This window comes from Lycorma delicatula, chromosome 5 (genome assembly GCF_047948215.1).
Source record: "Lycorma delicatula isolate Av1 chromosome 5, ASM4794821v1, whole genome shotgun sequence".
Lineage (NCBI taxonomy): Eukaryota > Metazoa > Arthropoda > Insecta > Hemiptera > Fulgoridae > Lycorma > Lycorma delicatula.
Window position 1 is genome coordinate 80,288,218 of NC_134459.1, and position 23,815 is coordinate 80,312,032.

Below are 23,815 nucleotides of genomic sequence, written 5' to 3' on the forward strand. Positions count from 1 at the left end.
AATGTAAACTCATTCCAGTCCGTGCAGGAGCCAGGGACAAATCCCTCACCCCTACCTGATCCCATCATGGAGTCTCACGTGGCATTTTCAAGTCACAACCAGGGCTGCCCCGGTCACACGGCTACCATACTTCGGCAGCGCCCCAAGGTATTGAAAATGAGGAGGTTCCTGACCTCATTTTGAAACAATGGCCAAAGGATGCCTTCAGCTTTGTTGGAAGTTAAGAAGTGTTCATGCTTTGAGAACAAAGAGTGGATACAGCAGTGGTAGTGGACTCAGCAATGGTGCATGGGTGAGAAGGCAACTTGGACCAGATTGCTTATACCTGATTTGACCGCATGGTATAGTAGAGGTCATGGCGAGCTAGGTCTGTACATGACAACTGTTTTGGGCCACAGGAACTCTGAAGTTTATTTGCACAAGATTGGCAGGAGAGAATCAATGGCTTGCATGTATTGTGGTGTTTGTGATACGATAGAACACACACTATTTCAATGCCCAAAGTGGGGGAAACAGGCAATTTAAAGATCCAACCAGTGAACTGAACTGCCGGTAGTCGTGGGGGTAGGGTGGGGGCTCACTTGAGCCTCACTCTCCTGGGCTGAGCTTTACTTGATTGTATGTCCAGCCCAGGGGAGTAGGGAAAAAAGTTGGTCCGTCAATATTTCTGGACTATTGCAAAACGTGTGTTTAGTCTATAAAAAATTATTTTGTAAATTCCTTCTTTTATGTCAAGATGATTTTTTATCAGATTGTAGATTGTTTTAAGAATTTTTTCAAACTCATGATTCTTTCTTCTAAGAAAAGAGCATAATATATACCTGAGAGTTTCCAAAGTATGAGAAACTATTGATAGTATGATTGTTAATTGTAGTAATATTAAAAAATGTTTTGCTTAATTAGCTTTCTGATCATAAAAATATTTTGATATCTTTTTAACTGAAATTTAAACCAAAAGCAACCATACATTCATTTTTAAAATTAAGGTATTTAGTAAAAGTAATTTGACTGGTTTTCAGACATTATTAATTTTTACAACTGGAGTTTTGAATATAAATTAGGTTTCACATTTGGATGCAGAATCTAGTGCATTTTTTAAGATTATTCTTTTCTGAATAAAGATAAAAATTATTTCACTTCAAAAGACTTGAGGTTAATTACAGGAATCAGATTTTATGTGAAAAGAGACATAAGAAAATAAGAAAAGTTTCTTTATAAGTGTTATAACTATCTAAAAAAAAAACAATTAAAAAAAAATCAGAACTAACTGCCCATACATCATATATAGTGCAAAACGTTTCTAAGCTGCAGGAACTGGTGTGGCATGAAGAGAATTTCTGCTTTGACAATTTTCCACTTCAGAAAAGGACTTTTGTATACAAGGGCTTGTAAAAAAAAATAATGGGGTCTAAAAAAAAAAATTAAATATCACTACAGTTTAATCAGCTTGTTAGTAGAAATCACCTACTAAGATTAAACTATTTAAAAAACATAAGCAACTTAAAAAGTAATATTAACTTCACAAATATAGGTTTTGATGGTGGTGGTAATCTAATAAATAGCAGTCTTATTGCTAGTATATGCGTTCTTCATTTTGTATCTTTGACACGTGACAACAACTTTTTATAATCTACACCAACATAACTTGCTCTACCCAAGAGATTCCATACGATGCATAATTTTTTTATACAATCAAGTGTCATTTGATGCTTTGAATTCATTTTCCTCAACTTTCTTGTTTATAATGTTTGAGCTTGAATATTTGTTCTTTAATTATAATAACTTTTGCATATGCACTGATTGACCAGTCCCAAATGTCATGGTTAATTTCTACAGTGTAAGAAATTTTTCTTACTTTATTCAGCATATAAATATTATTGCACCTATATTTCTTATTATATTTTGCTAGTGTTATTTTAACACTTTATAATAATTAAACACCATCACAAAAAAAGCTAGAGAATTATATGCTTATGAGTGCTTGAAATGAACACAAATATGGAAAATATAGAAAAGAAAGAAAGGAGAATTAGAAAAATATTAAATCTCGTTAAGGAAACATATTTAAATTTAGAAGCAATAGTGAAAAATGTAGAAAAATAAACAAACACAATAAAAAAGTGAAGATTTATGTTCTTCAGTCACCTTTTCAGAATGAGTAAAAACAGATTAAGCAAATCTTAATTTTTTTCTGTAATAGGAAAAGAGAAATAAACTGAATTAAAGACATTAAAAATATAATAGAAAAATATATTAAAAAAAGAAACACCTTAAAAACCAAAATTATGATTTTAGAGGGTTTCCTAACACAAAAGATCAAGAAAGAAAATTTGAAAATGAAATGATCAGTAGAATGCAAAGAACAAGTGGAAGGAAAGAAGATGTATTGTGAAGGAAGAAATCAGCAAAGGTTGGAACATGGTTCTAAGTGGCCAAACCATTGCAGCATTTCCAAATTAAAGGCAAGGAACAGAAAGCTTTAATTTATATCAAATCATAATTTCTAACCTATCTCTTCAAAAATCATATTCTTCATTCTTTGACTGTTCTTACATTAAAAATAAATCATTTATAAAATAAAGCTGTTCTTGACACTTGAAAAGGTCATTAATTGAATCTTATCGATTAAAGTAAATTACTATCTTACCCCTTTTGTATAATAGTGTAAGGAACGTTAATGATATTGAAAGTTTTTATCCTGGAATTACAAAATTCTGTTTCTGTCCTAATATCCATAACTAATACGCTAAAGTCATTGGTATCTTCAACAAGTTTTTTTAACTCTCCGCAAGTAATATAATCGAGCTTGGTTTTCTGATCTGAAATAATAAAGAAAGAATTAAAAGAGATACTTAAAATGCTAGAACAGGATATATACAAATATTTTAATAAATTTTTAGTATACTGATGTATATGTATCAGTAGCTGTTGTTAGAGTTCAAACAACATTACTGTAAAACAATGTTTGTCTGAAATTTTATACATTTCTTATAAGGTATATCTCTTTATAAGATCATGTTGTTTTAAAAGACACTGTAAATATAAATTTTCAAGACAAAAAATTTAACACTAAATGTTAGTATCATAACAACATTACTGGTAAAGCAAACAGACCTAACACGACACTCTTATTTTAAAAGTTTTTCATTAATCGATAGAAAAATTATAGATTTGGTATGTTACCATAAAATAAATAATACACAATGGTACCCATTCAGTACTATCATTTCTAGTATCTGTTCACAGAACTTCATTAAATGGTTCACCTTTACTGTTTCAGCCATATTGTTTCTGGAATGTCACTTCAAGTGAAATGAGCCTATTACCTCAATAAAAAAAATTCAAACTGTACTATTTGACCTTGATCAATTGCATTCAAAGATATATATATAATAAATAATCTTTTGATGACATTCAGGCTTAGAAGCTCAAAAATAGATTCTGCAATGTGCAAAACAAAAGGTGTGTGATACTGAATCACACACAAATCATTTTTTTTTTCAATAATAGTGTTGGTCTCTACTGTGAAAAACCTTTGGATGGGAGCAATTATATCGCTTTTCTTTCTTGATAACTTTACTTCTTTTAACACCTTAGGAAGTTCTCAACAGTCAGAATTTTGATGATGTAGTAAAGAAGATGACAATGATATATAAAAACTTGAGTTATGTTTTGATAAGATCCTTACTAATTGTGGAGATCTTAAACTCGAGAGCTTACCAAGGGAAGATTTGACTCTGCAACATGTGAGGATGGTTGATTAAGTCTAACACATTAATAAAAGAAATTACTATTAAGAAAAAATGTTCTGGTTGCTCAGCTTAACAGGAACCTACATGTGGAAGGAAGTGAACCTACATGTGGTACTTTAAACTGCATCTGTTCTTAGTACTTACACCATCATATGCGACTTATCACACAAATAAGAGCTCTAATAGTCATCACATCCATGAACAAAATTTTTTATAAATAAACTGTACTGCTTAATGTTTTCTTTCTTCTCTTCATGAATCATACAACCTGCTTTCTACTGTAGCTCTCGCTGTCAGTACTACCCCACAATAAATTAAAATATATTCATTTAAAAGTTAATGATGGTTCAAAATAGAATGATACCATTGGATGTGCATTTATTGCTAATGAAGAACCTATCAGTTTGGTTTATCTAGTATTAAAAGTGTCTACACTGCTGAACTGTATGCCATCAATAAGGTTTTAAATATAATTAAGCCAAAATACTGTAATATCCCTATTGGTACAAAAACCCAAAATACCATCACATCCTTATTTGTAATGATTTGTGTAGTGCACCAAGCTTTAAAGGATTTGTATTTTTTTCTTTTTCTGGAACCACTGTAAGGTATTACTTCAGAGGATGAACGTAAATGAAGTGTAATATGTTGTACAGTCTCAGGTTGACTGTTCCTGAGATGTGTGATTAATTGAAACCAACCACCAAAGAACACCGGTATCCATGATCTAGTATTCAAATCCATTTAAAAGTAACTACCTTTACTACGATTTGAATCTTAGAACTCTCGACTTCAAAATCAGCTGATTTACGATGTTCAGTTCACTACTAGACCAACCCGATGGGTTAAATTCTAGACATCGTATCATCACCAAAATCCATATTGCATTTGCTGAGTTGAACTATTGCAACACACAAGTAAGTTTTTACTGGATCCCTAGCCATTATGGGAATCCTGGATAATGAACTTGCTGATTCTGCTGCTAAAGACGCATGAAGTCAATAGTCTTTCATGACTCATGTTACTACTACAGATTTTATTAATTCTGTTAAACACACTCTTCAAAGAAATTGGCAGGGTAACTGGACTGCTACAGTGGGTAATAAACTCTCAATATATCAAAAATACCATGCTACCATGAAGCTCCTCAATTAGGAACAGCTGTTGAGAAGAGGTTATTATTTGCCATTTATAAATAGGGCATACTAATACTACTCATGGAACCTAATCAGTCAGAGCATTGCACCCATCTCTTTTGCTCGACTGCCAACTAATGATACACCATATCCTTGTGGATCCCACATGTTATGCGGCATTGCACTGGAAATTTAAATTGGGAGTATACATCAGAGATATTTTAGAAAACACTACGAGGATGTTATCAAATATCTTATTGTTTCTTAAAGTCGTACTACTGTATTCAATTACATAATTATTGTATTGTGTTTTTTAATATTATTATTATTATCTTTTATTACCACACAGAATCACTTAAGTCAGTTCATTATCCAAGTCTCTTCGATGGGACTATTCGGGCCTTACAGTCCTTCCAGTACTTCTTCATACATTCCAATCTTTGTGCCCTTTCTAGTATCAAAAATTATTGTTATGAGGTTTTTTCTTATGAGTGTGAAGCGACTGTTTTTGTTTTTGATTTTCTTGTTTAATTTTATCTTATCTGTGGTGTCCACGTGTAAGGCCAATTTCCTTCAGATTCTCTCTTATTTACTCGACCCATCTGCATCCTGTCTTGCTCTTTTTCGAGTTGAAATTGTACTGTATTAGCTGTTTCAGAAGTCTTGAATCTTGCATTCTCATAATATGTCCAAAGAATCTCAGTCTCTTCTTATGCATGGTATTCAGTGATGGGTTCTAACTCTTTGTACATAACTTTTTTGGACACGATCCACCACTGCCTGTCTTTTAGGTACTTTTTACTGATGCAGGTTCTTCCATTTCTTTTGAATTTCTGGAATCAATCTGTCTTTGATTTTTCGTGTAGGTGGAAGAGTGTTTCTGCTGCATAAGTGGCTTCTAGTTTTATAACTGTGTTGTAATGTCTTATTTTTGTGTTTATTGATATGCTTTTTTTATTGCAAGTATACAAAGTTAATCTTTGAGCTTTAGCTAGTTTGTTTCTTCTTATTTGGATTAAGATTTTTTCGTTTAGGTTGTTTGTTATTATTTCTTGGAGGTATTTAAATTGGGTTACTATTTTGATTTTATTACAGTTTATGTTTACTTCTTTTAGTTGTGTTGATTTTTGGGGCATAATTTCTGTCTTTTTGAATGATATTTCAAGGCCAATTTTATTTGCAATGTTTTGAAGTTCTAATTTCAGTTAGTGATTTAGCTTCGTTGATGTCATTTGCTAGCAGTGTCAAGTTGTTGGCATAACAAAGACAGCTTGTTTTGATTTTTCAGGCTGTTTTTATTTTTGGGAGGCATTTTTGGTGCCATTCCCTCATTACCATTTCTAGAGTGCAGTAGAGTAATAGTGGTGAGAGCCCATCGCCTTGATGGGCTCTCAACGCTATTACTCACTGCGCTAGGGCACACTCCTGTTTTGATCTCAAATGGTTCTGAGAGCTCGTTTCTGAATTTTACCTTCGACTTAGTGTTATGAGTATCAGTTTTATAATATTTATTAATTTGGTATGTAGTCTGAGGTGTCTTAGAATTTAGCAGTGATTCTATGTGTTGTGATTCTCACAAAAAAAAACTGATGAGCTTTCTTGAAATCTACAAATGTTATTACAATGTCAGTTTCTTTTCCAGTTGTAATCCATTATTATCTTGAGACTTATGATCTGGTTTGGACAGTTCCTCCAGGGTCTGAAACCTACCTGGTATTCTCCTAGTTCTTTCTCGAGTTGTAAACCGATCCTGTTGAGGATGATTTATGAAAGAATTTTGAATATTGTGTCCAGGAGTGAGATGTATTCCTTGTACAAAGTAAAGGAAGTATTGTGACCACAGCAAAATTTTGGTTTTCAGATCTCAACAGAAATATCTATTTTGACAGACCCTGAATCCATTTTGACTAGTTTCATCATGACGTCTGTACGTATGTATCTCACATAACTCAAAAATGATTAGCCATAGGTTGTTGAAGTTTTGGATTTAGTACTGTTGTAACATCTAGTTGTGCACCTCCTTTTTTGATTGCAATTGAGTGGATCGAAAGAGTCCAAAAAACCCAAAACCCAAAAAAATTTGGATTTTTGGCTTTTTCTTAACTGCAGTAATACGTCCTTATTGAGAGCTTTTCAACAATATATCATAAGTGGTACTTATTTTCATTGGTTCCAGAGTTAGAGCCAAAAAAAAAGTTTAATTAATGAAATATTTGGATCTTACAAGGGGAAGGCATATCGGTTAAGATAAGAAGTTATTAATGAAATAAAATTTTATGTACTTTTCATTTTAAAAAAATATGTATGATACAAGGATGTCATGTGATGCCATCAAATTTTTTGTATAGCGAGTGGATGAGGGCGGTTGTCCAGTATTCTTGGAGTTCTTTGATCTAGATCTTGACAAGTTGTTGATGAAGGGCAATTTTTGCTGATCTTTCTACATGTTTCCAGATCTCTATAAAAGTTTGATCTCTGCTTTGCAATTCTTCATCTCACTCAGTGCTTGATAGACGTCTTTTATTGTGGGAGGGTTGATGTTTTCTGGTGGTGTTTGTTATTGGTCTGTTGATGTTGTAGTTAAAGAATTCTGTTGGTTTTTTAAATTTAGGAGTTTTTTTGAAAGAGTTAGTTAGGATTTCTACATTGTCTTTGTTGTTATGGACCAGTTTACAGTTTTCATTCTTTATTATTAGAGTTGGGGGTTAATATTTTTGGAGATGATTTTTAAAGGTTTTGTAGTAGTCTCTTAATTGTATTTTATTGAACTCTTCTATTGATTACAGTGTCTCTTTATGGTATTCTCTTCTTATTCTCCTTAGGGTTCAGGTGGCTTCTTTTCTTTGGTTTACTAGATTTACTAGATCAGAAGGATGTTTCTGTTTTTTTGGGATGTCTTTTCTCACTGTTTTGTCACATTTGCTGTTCCACCATTGATCTTTTTTTCAGGATTTTATTGAAGCTAATCCTGCGATCAGTTCAAAGTTGTTGACTAGATCTTCGAGTTTATCCCTGACTGTTATTTTTTTAGTTGATTTTTGGTAATTTTCATTCTTGATTAGTTTGGTAAGGGTTCATATTTCTTTTAGTTTTAGGGGCTTGGTTTTGTCTATTTCTTTGGGGCATAAATTTAATCTTAATTTTGACTATATAGTGATCTGAGCTTGTGTCAACTCCTCTGAGGACTTTTACATAATAGATCTCCTTTTGGTGGTGTTTGTCTATTAAGATATGGTCTAGTTGCCATTCTCCTTTAGTGTAGTTGGGATGATTGCAGGTTTTGTGTTTGAGATTTCCTCTTGAAATATGTAGATTTCGAGATTAGGTTCTGGTTTCTGTAGAGATCGACAAGTCTGTTTGTTTTCTTTTGAGCGTACCATTTTCTGATGATATCATTGCATTTTCTTTCTCTCCCTAGTTCAGCATTGAAGTCCTCCGATTGTTTAACATGGTTTTTAGGGATGTTATTTATGGTCAGGTCGAGTAGATCCCAGAACCTTTCTGTTTCTTTATGGTTTTTTGGTGAGTTATTTTTATTATTAGTGGATGCATGAGCGTTTATTATAGTATACATTTTATTAGATGCTTTTAGAGTGAGTGTGGAGATTCTTTGGAATTGTGACTTTGAATTCTTGTATGGAGTTTATTATTTTGAGGCTGATTAAAAAGCCTCTAACAAACTGTGGGACATTTTTCATCACTCTCTTCCCAGGTATACCTTTGTAGACCCTAAATCCTTGAGATTTCAAGGCGTCCTGGTTGGTGTTCCTTATTTCCTGCCAACCCATGATGAGAATTTTGTGTTTGTCCGTTATTATTTTGTGTTCAACCAGTTATTTTTAGTTTACCAGTCTACATGACTTTTTTCTCCTCCCATTTCTGAAACCGCTCATGGAGAGCATTACGCATAAAGAGAAGTGTCATGCCATCAGGCACCGAAATGCGGAGTACCCACTGCCTCATTGCGCAGAGGTGACCCCACACGTGCTTGAGGGGCCCCCTAAGCACTCAGCTGCATATCTATCCACCCCGGCACCTTTCGACATCTTATTTCCTGGCGGGACTCTTCCAAAATATCTACCTTCTTAACATAGCTCTCAACTGTTTTCCATTCTTCTTTAACTCATTTTAGAATTATGCTTTGTGTGTCCTCTTGGCAGAACATATCTTCCAAGTGTAATATATTTAACATCTCCCTGGGTTCTTCATCAAAGCGCAGGCAAGAGAAATGCACATGGTCAGTAATAAGTTATTATATAACACTGCAAGTAAAGAATATGTAATTGTAAAGGGATGCAAAGTTGTAATAGGAAATCTTGAAAGGTAAATGCATGTGAAAATCTGCTTTGTTTTAAACAAAATTAAAACATAGTAAAAAAGTTACTGTGTACATATTTAAACTCACATACAGTTTAAGATTGTATGAGTATACCATTTAGGCCATTTATTAAGCAGATATTATTTGTATTTATCACAGGAAGCTAAAATTCTTTATAGAACTGGGGTAGGATTAAAAAATGATATGTTGGGAGGATTTTGTGAAATTTATACAGAAGACAGGGAAGAAAATCAGAAGCAATTTTATAAAGTTCTTCAAAACATGAGAAAATCAAACTATGCCCACTAAAACTTGTGTTTTGACAAAGGAGGGTAACCACTCATGCTGCCTCCATGGCGCAAGTGGTAGCATCTCGGCCTATCATCTACAGGTCCTGGGTTTGAATCCCAGTCAGGCATGGCATTTTCACACATGCTACAAATCATTCATCTCAAACTTGAAGCAAAAAAAAAAAAGGGAAGGTAACATAATGGCTAGTTGGAAGAAGTAATCCTAAAGGATTCTCTAATCCTAAAGGAAATGATCTTTAGGAACATTTATAAGCATTCCATGAAGATTTGATTGTTGAAGACAACATAAGAGAAGGTTGGTATGGCTACTAAGTGAATGAAACTGGGGAAAGCAGAAAGTTTTGACAGGATCATTCCTGAAATCCTAAAGGTCACAGGACTGTAGAGGGAAATTGTTAGCTAGTGTTGAAATTGGCTTGGTATTTTAAAAGGCCAACCTCTGTATCGAAGAGGTAGTATCTCAACCTTTCATCCCGAAGATCCCAGGGTTGAAACCCAGTCGGGCAGAATTTTTTATATTCTACAAAATCTCAATTTCATAATTTTATGGCACAAGATTTGAGCTTATGTGGTGAATTAATAAAAAAAAAAAAAAGAAAAAAAAAGTACAAGCAAAATACTGGAATCGAGGCTCACAGAGTGCATGGGAACAAGAATCTCAATGTAGTTTCAGATGAATGGAGCACTCAGGATCTGATTTTTTCATAGACAAATGAAAAAAAGCTTGAGAATGGGAACATGGTATTTTCGTATTTCATTGATCTAATTTGAGGCTTTGATAAGAATTCCAAGAGAGGAGTTACGGCAAGTGCTAAAAATCTGAAACATTAATGGAAATGTGATACAGATGATTTTATTCAAACCATAAAAATTATACGATGATACCAAGGGCAGCATTTCAGCACAGTAGTGGGAATGTGAAAAGGGGATATTTTGTCACCAATCCTTTCATAATTTTTTAGATGATGTTATAAAATGTTTTTGGCAAAAAAGAAAGAAATATTCTAATGGACACTGGAGTATGAAATTAATGTATACAAACTCTATTTGCTGTCAATATTTTCTTTTCATGTATACTGAAAGGGAGTTACAGCAAATATTAATATTTAGATTGAAGAGTTGTCAAAGAAAATAGAGGCTAATTTGCAAAAAAATGAAAGCAATGATTAATTTAAGAAGAGAGATATATATTAATACTAAAATTTGTGGCAGGCCATTCATACACATCAATTCTTCCACATATCAGAGTAGTAACTAACTACGATAGATTGACAGAATATGCTTGACAGAATGGGAAGACTTTATTATGCCCTAAAGAAAGGCCCATTAGGAAGAAAAAATCCATCAAATCACAAAGACAGCTGTCTTAAACCAATGTTCTTGCAAACTCTTTATGAATAGCTGGAAATCATGAATTTAATCTGATAAGAGTCAAAAGCAGGATTCAGACCAATGAAGTGATCTATCTAAAGGGAAATGAAAACAAGGAAGGAAAAGACTGTGTAAAATAACTTGTAAGTTTACATCAGAAAAAAAAAGAATCATTTTTTATCTGACTGTTACATTTGTCAAGAGGGAATGAATGAAGACATACTATGAAAGCAGATGTGGCAGGTCAGAGTAGAGTGACAGAGAGCCAGAGAATGACTTAAGTATATAGAGAAATGGTGTTTTCACACTGCTTCAAGTAAGAAGAGTGGAATTACATGTTGGAAATGATATAAATCTGTACAGGGTTCGTGTTTGTTGAAATCCAATACGTAAAAAAAAATTCAGGTAAGAATTTGATAAAATACAAATTTAAAAATATAACTTTTTCAATAGCAAACAACATTTATTTTTAGCATAACCCTTATACATGAATTTATGCATATAAACATTTTAATTATTCCAAGTTGTAAAGCGAGAAGTGCGACATATACACAGAAAATTTTCAAAATCACATTTACAAACACTGTATAATTTAGGTACGAAAAATATACAAAACAAAAAGTAACGAATGATATTTTGTTATTACAGTAATTTTTTTGCTTTAATCAACTTTTGTTGTACATATTTAGATTGCATTTATTTCCAGGGTATTTTACACAACCTAAAAAGTTTTTTATCTTTCAATAATTTTAAATGACAATCATACTTCAGGTTGATGGTAACCAGCGAAACAAATTTCCTAAACTAATTAATTTATCATGCAATCTCATTGTAATTTAATATAAAATTAAAAAACTAAAATTAATTTATCTCATAAAAATTTTAATTTACTGATGATAAATAATAAATAAGAATATAAAAAAAAGATCTTTGGGATATCAGTAATATCAGAAACATACCTTGTACATAACTTTTTAATTTCGTCTGATTGTTAAATTCATCTATAATTTTATTTTTTTTCTGTCTTGTGATATCTGATTCACCATTTTTTTCAATGCTAATCGGTTTACCCTTTCCATTATCTTCTAATTTTTGATATCTGAAACAAATTTGAAAAAAAAATCACTTTGTTTAACCAAATGAATTACATGCAACTACTTCTGCCTAATGAACACATACCGAAGGACTTTAATTTAAATTACATAGACTAGTTTACATTAAATGAAGAAATGAGATTAGATTAAAGGTGTGTGGTACACTATCGAAAATTTTCTTTTTTTTTGCAGAGGGCTATGATTTGAATTTTTTATTCTGGCAAACCATAATGCCAGTATTCCATGATCTGGATTAGTGCTCTTCATCCTTCTGGGTGACAACAATGCACCCAAGTTTCATCTCCTGCTACAATACCTAAAAATAAGTAATCTTCCTAATCATAACAACAATCATGATAACATTTTAGAAGCTGTTCACAACATTCCTTTCATTTATGTTAGTCTTTTTTGTGAATAGTATCTACCATGAACAGATTTTATGGTAGCCAAATGCAATAACGTGTCCTACTCATTATTTCGATATGCATCTATGGGTGACAATGTGTTGTTAATGTGATAGTTATTTTGAATCAATTCATCAATCTTCTTTTGGTGCTTCTCATCAGTCACAGAAACAGGCTGAACACTGCAAGGTTCATTTTCAATGTTCATTTTACAGCTACATACTCACGGTACTTCAATCTACAGTTTTATCATCATAAATGGCTTTTAGAAAATGTTAAATGTCACTCTAGCCTTTACTTTTTTTCACTGTTTTTCCAAAATTTAATCACTGCATGTTGTTTTATGTGCATTGACATAGCAGGCACACTGAACTCCATGATAATAGGTGACTGACAAAAAATGAGATGGCATGAATCAAAATTCACACCATGAATGAGACGGCAAGAGTTTTGGAATGTTAGTAACACTCCTATGTTTGCTTTGAGTAACACAGTGATCTCCCATTAGTTTCCAGGGTGAATTGCATTCGGCTGCCAATCATACTTTTCAGAACACCAAAGCTTTCTTCTTTAAGTTGTAGTAATAATCATCAAAGTAGACAGTCATTAAAATAAATATTTTTTTATTAAAACAATAGAACAATAAATAAATATATATTTACATACCTTTCACGTAAATGATCGTCTAATTTTTCTAAATCATTTATTGCAGTTTGAAATTTTGTCGAACCAAAGTATGATTTAAAATATTTTTTATCTTTATAGTTATGTTGTACTAAAGCAGCATACTCAACAAACCTAAATAAATATATGTATGCCATCTCTTGGTCTTTATCTTTTTTATGCTGAGTATATTGTTCATAACATTTATCAATAACTTTAAACATCCTGAAACAAAATTTAAGGTAAAAATTTTAAAAATAAAAAATATATGACATAATTATAAATTTTCTTACTATAACAACCTCTTTTATATCAGATATTAACTGCATATTAGATACTAATCACTTGTGGAACAAAATAAGACAACTACAGTTGAGGTGCCAGAGATTAGAAACATAATTTTTTTTTCAATATCTTTTTACTTATAGATGCATCAACAGTTACAGTCGTTAATGGTGTGAAACTGTAAATGTACAGGTAAACATTTAGTCTTGAGCAGACTCAGGCTAACCATACCTTAGAGGTGTGATTAATTGAACCCCAAAAACCAAAGAACACCAGTATCCACTATCTAGTATTCAAATCTGAATAAAAGCAACAACTTTTATTAGTATATGAACCTCAAACTCTCAGCTTCAAAATCAGTTTACAATAACTGGAGTGAAACTGTAAGTGTACCAGTAAACATGTAATCTTGAAAAGAGTCAGGATGACCATATCTAAGTGTGATCAACTGAACTCCAACCATCAAAGAACATAGGTATCCATGATCTAGTATTCAAATCCAAACAAAAGCAACTACTTTTATTAGGATTTGAACCTAAGAACCCTTGACTTCAAAAGCAGTTGTTTACAATGACAAGTTTTACCAATAGACCAACCCAGTAGGTTCCATTAAATTTAATTTTTATAAATACGGTTATATCTTCAAATTAAAATGTATTTTTTTTATTAATAATTCACAACATTATTGATATTATTGAAAATAATAATTTTCACTAACTTTTGATAACCATCTTCTTTTAACATATCACATATTTTTTCTTTATTATATTTCAAGGTTCTACTTTTTAATTCTTTTAGACTTGCTGCAACATGTATACACTTCCATTCCTCTTGTTCTGGCATTTTCTTACACCTGAAAAAAAAAATCAAAACTCATCTAACTACTTTGTATATGCACAAAACCAATGTTTTAAAGTAAAATCTTAAAATATAATAAAACTTATATATTAGTCATACTGAAGTAAGAAAACTGCTTCATATTTCAAAATTGAGGAATACTAGGAGGAAGAAACAAGTGCAGATCAACATAGTTATAAAATTATTACTTTATGGTGTGTTTGGAATTTTTGTCCGCCTCTTCAATTTGCCAATTTGAATCAAACTTTTTTATTAAATATAAATATGGACATGCGATACAAGTTTTAATGTAAAGTTTTATGAGACAAACGATGGAGAAAAACCACTTCTTGATAAATACCTTAGTTTAATAAGTAATCAAAGTTACAAAATGGAAAAAAAATAATGGTAATAATAAAACAAGATAAAATGCCCTGTATTAACTTTTAATTTTGTATTACTTTTAGAATTATATCCAACAACAAATTTTTAACAGTTAATATTAGAATTAATGGTCCAAAAAACTAAACATAACAGTCTTCACAATAATAAAGAACATTAATAATAATAATAATACACAAAACTAATAATTTGCAGTACTACTATGAATTAAATGAATAGGTCAACTGATATTATTTACTTTATCACAATATTTCATTAAATGTTTTTGATCCTAAATTACAAATTCTGAAAGCATTCCATTCAACAAGAAATGTTCAAAATGCTTCCCCTCCTCAGCTTGGCAGTGCACTAACCTAAGTAACATCTGTTTATAAGTTGTTGTATTATGTTTGGTGCAGATTCATCAATATATGTCTTTTTAAGTCGTCAATTTTACAGGTTTTGTTTTATATACATAATATTTTAAGTAACCCCAAAAATAATAATCTACAGCAGGCAAATCTGGAGACCTGGCAGGCCATTCTAAGGCTTCTCTACAATCTATCCAATGATCTGGAAATATTTCATTTAAAATTTGCCTTGACCTTAGATAATAGTGAGGTTGTGTCCTGTCTTGTTGAAACTGTAAGTTATATAATTGTCCAAAATTATCCTGGCTGGATTTTTGGTAAAATCCCACTGACTAACAAGTTGCTACAATAAGCATCTCCTGCAAGATCTTCATCTAAAATAAAAGGCCCTACAATACGAAGCCTAATGATTCCTGCCCAAACATTTACTTATTCAGGGTACTGTATAGCCCCTAACATCTATCCACCTGGGATTATCATTGCTCCAGTACTGACAGTTATGCCTATTCACGTAAGATTTAACATGAACATAGCTTCATCTGTAAATATTACTGAATTAGAAAAATTTGCCTCCAATTCTATTTTTTGCATTATATCACAAAACGCGACACGATTATAAAAATCTTCTCTGAAAGTTCTTGCACAAGGTGTTGCTTATAAGGATGGATGAAAATTGTTGTTCTTAAAACTTTTTTTAACTGAAAATAACTAATTTCATGAGGGATAACAGTTTTTTGAATTGTTGAATGAGGGTCCTCAACAGAACCCCTAATTTTCAAAGTTAATGTGAAAAACTTCCTTAAAATAGGTAATAATTTTATGAAGGTCAATTTTTTATTTTCTACATTTTGGCGGTAAGGATCATTCAGTAATTAAACAGACAAATGATAACAATTAAAAAACTAATTAACAGAATAAACTGAGACTGTCTAATGTTCAAGTTGGCAACACAAAAAAAAAATTCTTTTATTAATTTTAAAGTGTTGGCTCAACTTGAAATATGTACCTTGGAAAAACAGCATGCTGTGATAATATTTTTATGAAGGAGTAAAACTGGCCGAAATACACTTACAATGTTAAAACAGTATGGTAATAAGTGAATTAATAATGCAAATTTTAAAAGAGTTCAAACATTTCAAATCAGCAAGAAGAAATGTCACCGATTTTCATCATAGTGGAAGACTGGTGGAAATCTCTACTGGCATTATGCCAAATGCATTAATTATCTTATTTTACAAGGATAGAAACATAAAAATTAAGGAAATTGCTGTAATTTTTAGTGTGAATATTGGCATTGTCCATTCTACTATTCAAAATAACCTAATTACTGAAAAATGTATACAAGGTGGGTTTTCAGACAACTGACTTGAACATACACACCTGAATTTACATTTGTACGGAACTTAAACAACAATTTTTAGTGGAAGACAGTGCTTTTTTAGATTGAGTAATAACTTGTGAGAACAATACTTTACAAATAAAATAAGAAAGCAACAAGAAGTTGGGACAAGTATCTAAATGTAGAGGGATTGTGTTGAAAAGTAGCAATAGTTTCATTGCTAATGAATAAATAATTTTTTTTTGTGTAAGCTGTTTATGTCACTACAGTTCAGTGGATGAAAATCAATACATGGATTGAATCTGGTGTTGTGTAAATGCAGTGGGTAGAAAACTTGTAGTGGGGTGTCTTAATAACATATCACAACTTCCAAATGCTGATAAGACTTTGAAAACTTTGATAATCCATTGAGCCACACTGTGTTGAGGGAATTTCTGAACAACAAGAAAGTGGTAATGGTGCCACAGTTCCAACCTGTCTTCCTGCGAACTCTTTTAGTTCTCCCAGCTGAAAAATAAATGAAAGGACACAGATTTGCAACCACTGAAGCTGTTCAAGAAAATGTGATCAGGAACCTCTGCAGTAGATGTTCATAAACATAAAGGTGTACCAACAATGGAAACATTGCTGGGAGTGCTGTATGGTTGCACAAGGTGTATATTTCAAAGATTATTAAATGTATTAGCTCAAATCTTCAATAAATTGAGTGCCAGTATCAAACCAGTTATTTTCAGGACAAACCCTGCAGAAGCTCTATGCCATTTGGTGTTCCTATGGTGTGGTGTAACCCTAACATAATTTTGATGATTGCTACTTGTCAATACAAAAGGATAATAAAAAGAAAACATAAACTTCATTATCTGAACATGCCATACTTTTATAAACTAGTTCCTCATGGGGAAGGCTTACAAATATTGACTTAGCCATTAAAGTGGGATTAACATTCCAGATGAAGATATTAACCTAGAGAAAAAGAAATTCTGTTTTCTCTTTTTTATAAATAGTGATATGGCATGTAAATAGATTAATGACTGAACCTAAAATAGACCATAAATCTAGAGAATTGCAGCTTTTTAATTCTAAATTTAGCATAAAAACAGTTTTACTCTATTCTTGATACAAGAAGCCACCTATATCAGTTGCTTATTGAGGTATAGTGAAAAAAAAGAAGATAACAAGGGTGCCATTCTGAATACAATATGGTAAAAACATTTTAATTATAAAGTTTGTAGAGACTTGAAGATCATAGCTACAAATATTAATGAATCTGTGAGATAACAGACCAACATGGCAGCAGTTTGTAAAAAAGAATACTGGCCAAAGTGAACCTCTTTTGAACCAGGCTATCAAACTGCCTTTGCATCTTTTCTTGTTGAACCTTTCAGGTTAATTGTGGAGTAAAGCCAAACTTAAGAGGGTATATTTTTGGGTCTGATATTAGAAAAGTGATTCATGAATCAGCTTCTGAAAGAAAATGCAGCTAATAGAAATCAGTAACATGTTACTAAAAAATTTACAAAAGTTACTATAAAAATTTACTACGTTTTCAAACTTCTTACCCGGAAATATTGGTGCAGTCAATGACGGACTGTAAGAGATTCCACCAGAGAATTAGGACCACCAACACCTGATACCACCGGGACCCAGCAATTTTTGGTGAATATTGCTGATTTTATAATAAAAAAAACTTGAATTTATATTAAAAAAAAAGATATTATGATGGTATTTTAACACAAATTTGTTATTTTATTTTAAAATAGCCTAAATATGCTTATGAAATGAGTAAAATGTTATTTCATGATAAATAATAGATTCTTAATAAAATGAGTATCTCAAATATTACAGTCATCACCAAGTAATGGTGCGCTTACAGAAGTGACAATTACTACCTAATGTATCATCTATCATGTTTATGTTACTAAGAGAGACTAATCATGGTGTATCAATGTTTCAGAGAACAACGGTATAGCAGTGACAAGTGAGCTGATCATCCAAGTTTTCCGTTATGTGGTTGCTACTGTACTTTTTTGCTGTTTTGAATGAAATGTATAGTATAGTAATGTATAGTACAGAAAAACAATAACAGTTGCATCTTGAAGTTATTTATGAAATTCCCACTGAAAAATGAATAACAAATAGATAATTATATTAATGTTACATAAAAAAAAATATCTAGATCAGTTATATGTGGCAATAATATATCAAATAGAAAAAAAACATGGCAAAACTGCTACAAAGATTATAAGTCATACATGTTACACCATGCAAAGTATCTTAGTAGCAGGTTTATTTTTGAATAAGTAGTATTTACTCGAAATCTTGCCATTCAAATTTTTAAGTAAACACGCTTATTTACAAATAAATTCACTTCTCATATTAATAATCCTGTTTCAAAAAACATGTGATATGAAAAAAAATTGTTAATTTTTACTGTGTTCAGCATCATAAGTGATAATTTGATGTAAACAAATTGTTGCAGCACGAAATAGGTTTTACCAAGGAACAAAAAAACAATATATTATACAAAAAAAAAAAAAAATGACCGTTTAATGAGATGTCACTATAATAATAAAGTTATTTACAAAAGAAGTTAAAAACTAAACACAAAGTCATTCTGAAATGTTGTATTGAATCACAATGAGGCCTGGAAGTATTCCCTACTGCTACAAAGTTACAACTCTTACTGATTGTAACATATGAAAACTATCCAAACAAGAAAACATATCAATACTAGACAAAACACACACCTCAATGTCATCCCCATTTTACAAATGAACAGTGCATACTTTACTACATTCTATTCTGCAGAAATAAAAACTAAAAATGAAAAACCTCACTACCTAAAAATAAGAAAATTTTACTTCATATTTAGTTTAATTATTAAAATACAATTTAACACAAATGTAATTAGTGTGATAACACGATTAGTTGTTAACTTACAAAAGACCACTTTATGGAAATCTTTGATTTGAGACTTATCTAGAGTACACTCAATCACTTATTTATTTTGATAATTTACCACTGTCAATGTAAAAAAACCAAAAGTATGTTCAAATCTATTTCAGATTTAAGTCCACTATCATTTCATTCTTAACGATTAGCCATGGCTGTAGACTAAAAAAAATGTCATTCGCATTATGTAAGGAAAAACTTTCACTAGATTAATATACTACTAACCTGAAAAATATTGTTCAAGAACAAATCTATGATCAATGCATATGTATAAATCATTAGTGTCATTACAATTAAATTGCATAAATATAAACTAGAAATTCCTCTTTAAAATTCAATAAGCAAAACAATCCCTAATTAAATAACTTGGTAACACCTACAAGCATTACTTAATAACAGCTGATAAACATGGACTCGAAGTAATCGACACAACAAAATATATATATATATATATATATATATATATATATATATATATATATATGTAATGTTTTAATATGTTATACAATAATTTGAATAATATTTTATAAAATATACGTCAATGAATATTTTAAAATTAAACATGGCGAATTTTAAATGGTTCCTAAAACTTTTTCGTTTGAGGCAAATTTTTATATTAAAAATCAAAATGTATCCTGCATATCCGTCTTATATTAATTATATACTTTTAAAGTACAGATCTTTATTATTATTATTTTGATAATGATACTGCGATCTTTAGAGTTTTAAAGCTACTCGTTATTTGTATTTTACGAACATGCGAAATAACCATTTCTAATGTGTATCAGGGCATTTCTGTAGCTTACCATGTACGTGTGTAGATGAGTAATAATGTTTTAAGTTGAAATATATGTTTTAAGTTTTTTTGTCATCAGATATGAGTGTAATTGCTGTATAATTAAAGTAAGAAAATTATTCACCATCTTTTGAATTTTATTTGATAAAATTTTTTAATCAATAATTATAAACATAACCTGTTATTCATAAAGTCTGTAGTTTTGGAGCTATTAATACGGTTTGTAGTACATATTTTTCTTTTTGCTATTATATGTCTCTTTCAAATTCTGCTACTTGTAATTTATATTGTTATTATGCTCTATGATCAATTGAATTCTAATTTTTGTAAGATTGCCTTCTTCGCCCTCTATGTTAACAGTGCTTCATGATCGACCAAGTTGATGTTAATTTTTCACTTGAGCTGTTTCCTTAAATTTTCTTATAAATTGATAACCACGTTAAGGAGTTTTAATTTGTAAGTGCGAGTTTAATTTAGGCTAACTCGGACAGTGTAAACACCATTTCCTCCTACCTGATGTCTTCAAAGATATTTTTGTTTTTTTTATGACATTCTAGTTTCTGATACATTTTCATTGTTCTTAATTTATTTCAGTAACGTTTATTATTCCACAACATTTTAGTAATTATTCTCAAATTATATGTATATGTCCTAACATCATTGTGTCTGTTGGCATAATTAAAATTGTGTTATTATTCTTTACTTTCAATACTTTGAAATAAGGTATAATTGTTATTCTTATTTGGCATTTTTAATTAAAAACATTGTGGTATATACCTTTTATGTGTTTTATATATTTCTTATATTTATTTATTTTCACTAGAATCCATAAGAAAATTTTGTGCTGGTGCTGCTCTTTAGTTATTCCCAAATGTTTACGAGTGCTCAGCTTAGTATAACAGTGCATAGTCCATCAGGCTAGTCCAGTGGTTAACTCATCATTGCATATCAGCTGATTTTGAAGTCAAGAGTTTTAAGGTTCAAGTCCTAGTAAAAGCAATTACTTTTATACGGATTTGAATTCTAAATCGTGGATACTGGTGTTCTTCAGTGGTTGGGTTTCAATTAACCACACATTTCAGGAACAGTCGACCTGAGACTGTACAAGACTACACTTCATTTACACACCATCCTAATTCATCTTCTGAAATAATACTTTAGGCTAAAACAGAAAAGAGAGCTCAGCATGACATTATAACCAGTTTTCTCACATTAGTTACTTGTTCACCTCTTAAGAATTACATCCTTGGATTATAATTTATAATTTACTTTTAAATTTAGAATAATATTTCATTTTTCATGTTTGATGCGATTAAGAATTTTAATTTAACTTTTTTAGACTTTTGTATCAAAATTTGTTAAGTTGTGTTTGTTAAAGAATGTTTACTACTATTATTCGATCATATGAAAGGTGATTATTAACAAACTAAGTAAAAAAGATAAATTTGTTAAAAACCTAGAAAATATTTATTTAAATGGAAAAACTTAACAAAATTATTTCATTAGATTGTGGATTAAAGCATAGGTATTTCTTTAAGTGTGTTACAGCTGCATGATTAATGTATATGCCTGTAGTGATGATTAATCTTGATTAATCGTCACTACCATTTTTTTAAATAATTGTTTTTATGTACCATCTATGTCGTGTCCTTTTCAATTGAATTTTCAGTTTACTTGGAAACATGTGTGACTCCAATTTAAATGATTGATTCAATTTAATTTTCTTAAATGTATGTTATGACGAGAATAATTTGTAAAAATTTTACTAATAATAATGTTGATTTCATTCTCTAAGTTATAATTTTTGGAATTTTAACTGTTTTGTATTGTTTCGATAACTGTTGTAGTAAAACTAATTCATTTAAAAATATTTTTAGTGATGAAGAAAAACATAGAAAACATTTAAAATTACTATATAACAATAAAGTATCAACCTGAATATACCATATATATTGAATTACTAATCGATAGTTATGTAACTAAAACTTTGTTGTTTAATGGCTTATAATTTAAGATATAAATATGAATATTTATACATATATCCCTCCTCTATGAATCATGAGACCTTGCTGTTGGTGAGGGGGCTTGAGTGCTCAGGGATACAGAGTAGCTGGACCGAAGGCGCAACCATATCGGAGAGGTATCTGTTGAGAGCCAGACTAAGGAATGATTCCTCAAAGAGGGCAGCATCTCTTTCAGTAGTTGTTAGGGGTGTGAGTCAGAATGATTTAAACGGCCATATCAACATCACTTAGTCATCTGAGTACCGCGCAGCTGAAAGCAATGGAAAACTACAGCTGCTTTTTTTCCAAGAAAATGTGGCTCTCTGCATTTTCATATAGCAATGATGGAGCCGTCTTCCTTGGTAAAATATTCCAGAGGTAAACTAGTCCCTCGTTCGGATCTCCAGGTGGCGACTACTAAGGAAGGGGTCACCAGAAAATTAAAAAATAACATTCTACGAGTCGGAGCGTGGAATGTTAGAAGTTTAAAAAAGGTTGGTAGGCTAGAAAATTTAAAAAGGGAAATGGATAGGATAAATGTGGATGTAGTAGGAATTAGTGAGGTTCGGTGGGAAGAGGAAGGCGACTTTTGTCAGGTGATTTTAGAATAATTAACTCAGCTTCAAATAATGGGCAGGCAGGAGTAGGTTTCATAATGAACAAGAAGATAGGGAAGAGAGTAGAGTATTTCAAAACGCATAGCGATAGAATCATTGTAATAAGGATAAAATCAAAACCTAAACAGACAACGATTGTTAACGTCTATATGCCTTTAAGCGCCCATGATGATGATGAGGTAGAGTGTGTATATGAAGAGATTGATGAAGCAATTAAACACGTAAAAGGAGATGAAAATTTAATAATAGTTGGAGATTGGAATGCAAGCATTGGAAAAGGCAAGGTAGGAAATATAGTGGGTGAATATGGGCTGGGCAAAAGGAATGAAAGAGGGGACCGACTTATAGAGTTTTGCACAAAGTATAATTTAGTAATTGCCAACACCCAATTTAAAAATCATAATAGAAGAATATACACTTGGAAAAAGCCAGGCGATACTGCAAGGTATCAGATAGATTATATCATGGTTAAGCAAAGATTTAGAAATCAACTCGTTGACTGCAAAACTTACCCTGGAACAGACATTGATAGCGACCATAATTTGGTGATAATGAAATGTAGATTGGGGTTTAAAAACCTGAAGAAAAGATGTCAGATGAATCGGTGGAATTTAGAGAAGCTTGAGGAAGAGGAGGTAAAGAAGATTTTTGAGGAGGACATTGCAAGAGGTCTGAGTAAAAAAGATAAGGTAGAAAATGTGAAGTAGAATGGGAGAATGTTAAAAAGGAAATTCTTAAATCAGCAGAAGCGAACTTAGGCGGAATAAAGAGAACTGGTAGAAAACCTTGGGTTTCAGATGATATATTGCAGCTGATGGATGAACGTAGAAAATATAAGAATGCTAGTGATGAAGAAAGTAAAAGGAATTATCGGCAATTAAGAAATGCTATAAACAGGAAGCGGAGAAGTGGAAACTGGCGAAAGAAGAGTGGATTAAAGAAAAGTGTTCAGAAGTGGAAAGAGAAATGAACATTGGTAAAATAGACGGAGCATACAGGAAAGTTAAGGAAAATTTTGGGGTACATAAATTAAAATCTATAATGTGTTAAACAAAAATGGTACACCGATATATAATACGAAAGGTAAAGTCGATAGATGGGTGGAATATATTGAAGAGTTATACGGAGGAAATGAATTAGAAAATGATGTTATAGAGGAAAAAGAGGACGTTGAGGAGGATGAAA

At 31.4% G+C, this 23,815-nt stretch overlaps 2 protein-coding genes across 7 annotated transcripts in view; one reads left to right on the top strand and one right to left on the bottom strand.

The window, feature by feature from the left end:
• The window catches only part of LOC142325109 (ubiquitin carboxyl-terminal hydrolase 8-like), a 103,665-nt gene that overhangs the window by 67,973 nt on the left and 11,877 nt on the right, over positions 1-23,815 (bottom strand). Inside the window, exons 1-5 of one of the 4 annotated variants that reach the window (XM_075366458.1) lie at positions 19,440-19,630; positions 14,053-14,187; positions 13,053-13,274; positions 11,848-11,987; positions 2,648-2,819 (exon numbers count right to left, since the gene is read on the bottom strand). In XM_075366458.1, the coding sequence (XP_075222573.1) occupies positions 2,648-2,819; positions 11,848-11,987; positions 13,053-13,274; positions 14,053-14,177 (659 nt within the window). In that variant the 5' untranslated portion in view covers positions 14,178-14,187; positions 19,440-19,630. The other 3 variants (XM_075366459.1, XM_075366460.1, XM_075366457.1) reach the window with 3 other exon arrangements.
• The window catches only part of Wdr37 (WD repeat domain 37), a 60,414-nt gene continuing 56,481 nt past the window's right edge, over positions 19,883-23,815 (top strand). The window contains exon 1 of one of the 3 annotated variants that reach the window (XM_075366462.1): positions 19,883-20,023. The gene's annotated coding sequence lies outside the window, so the exon portion shown is untranslated. The other 2 variants (XM_075366461.1, XM_075366463.1) reach the window with 2 other exon arrangements.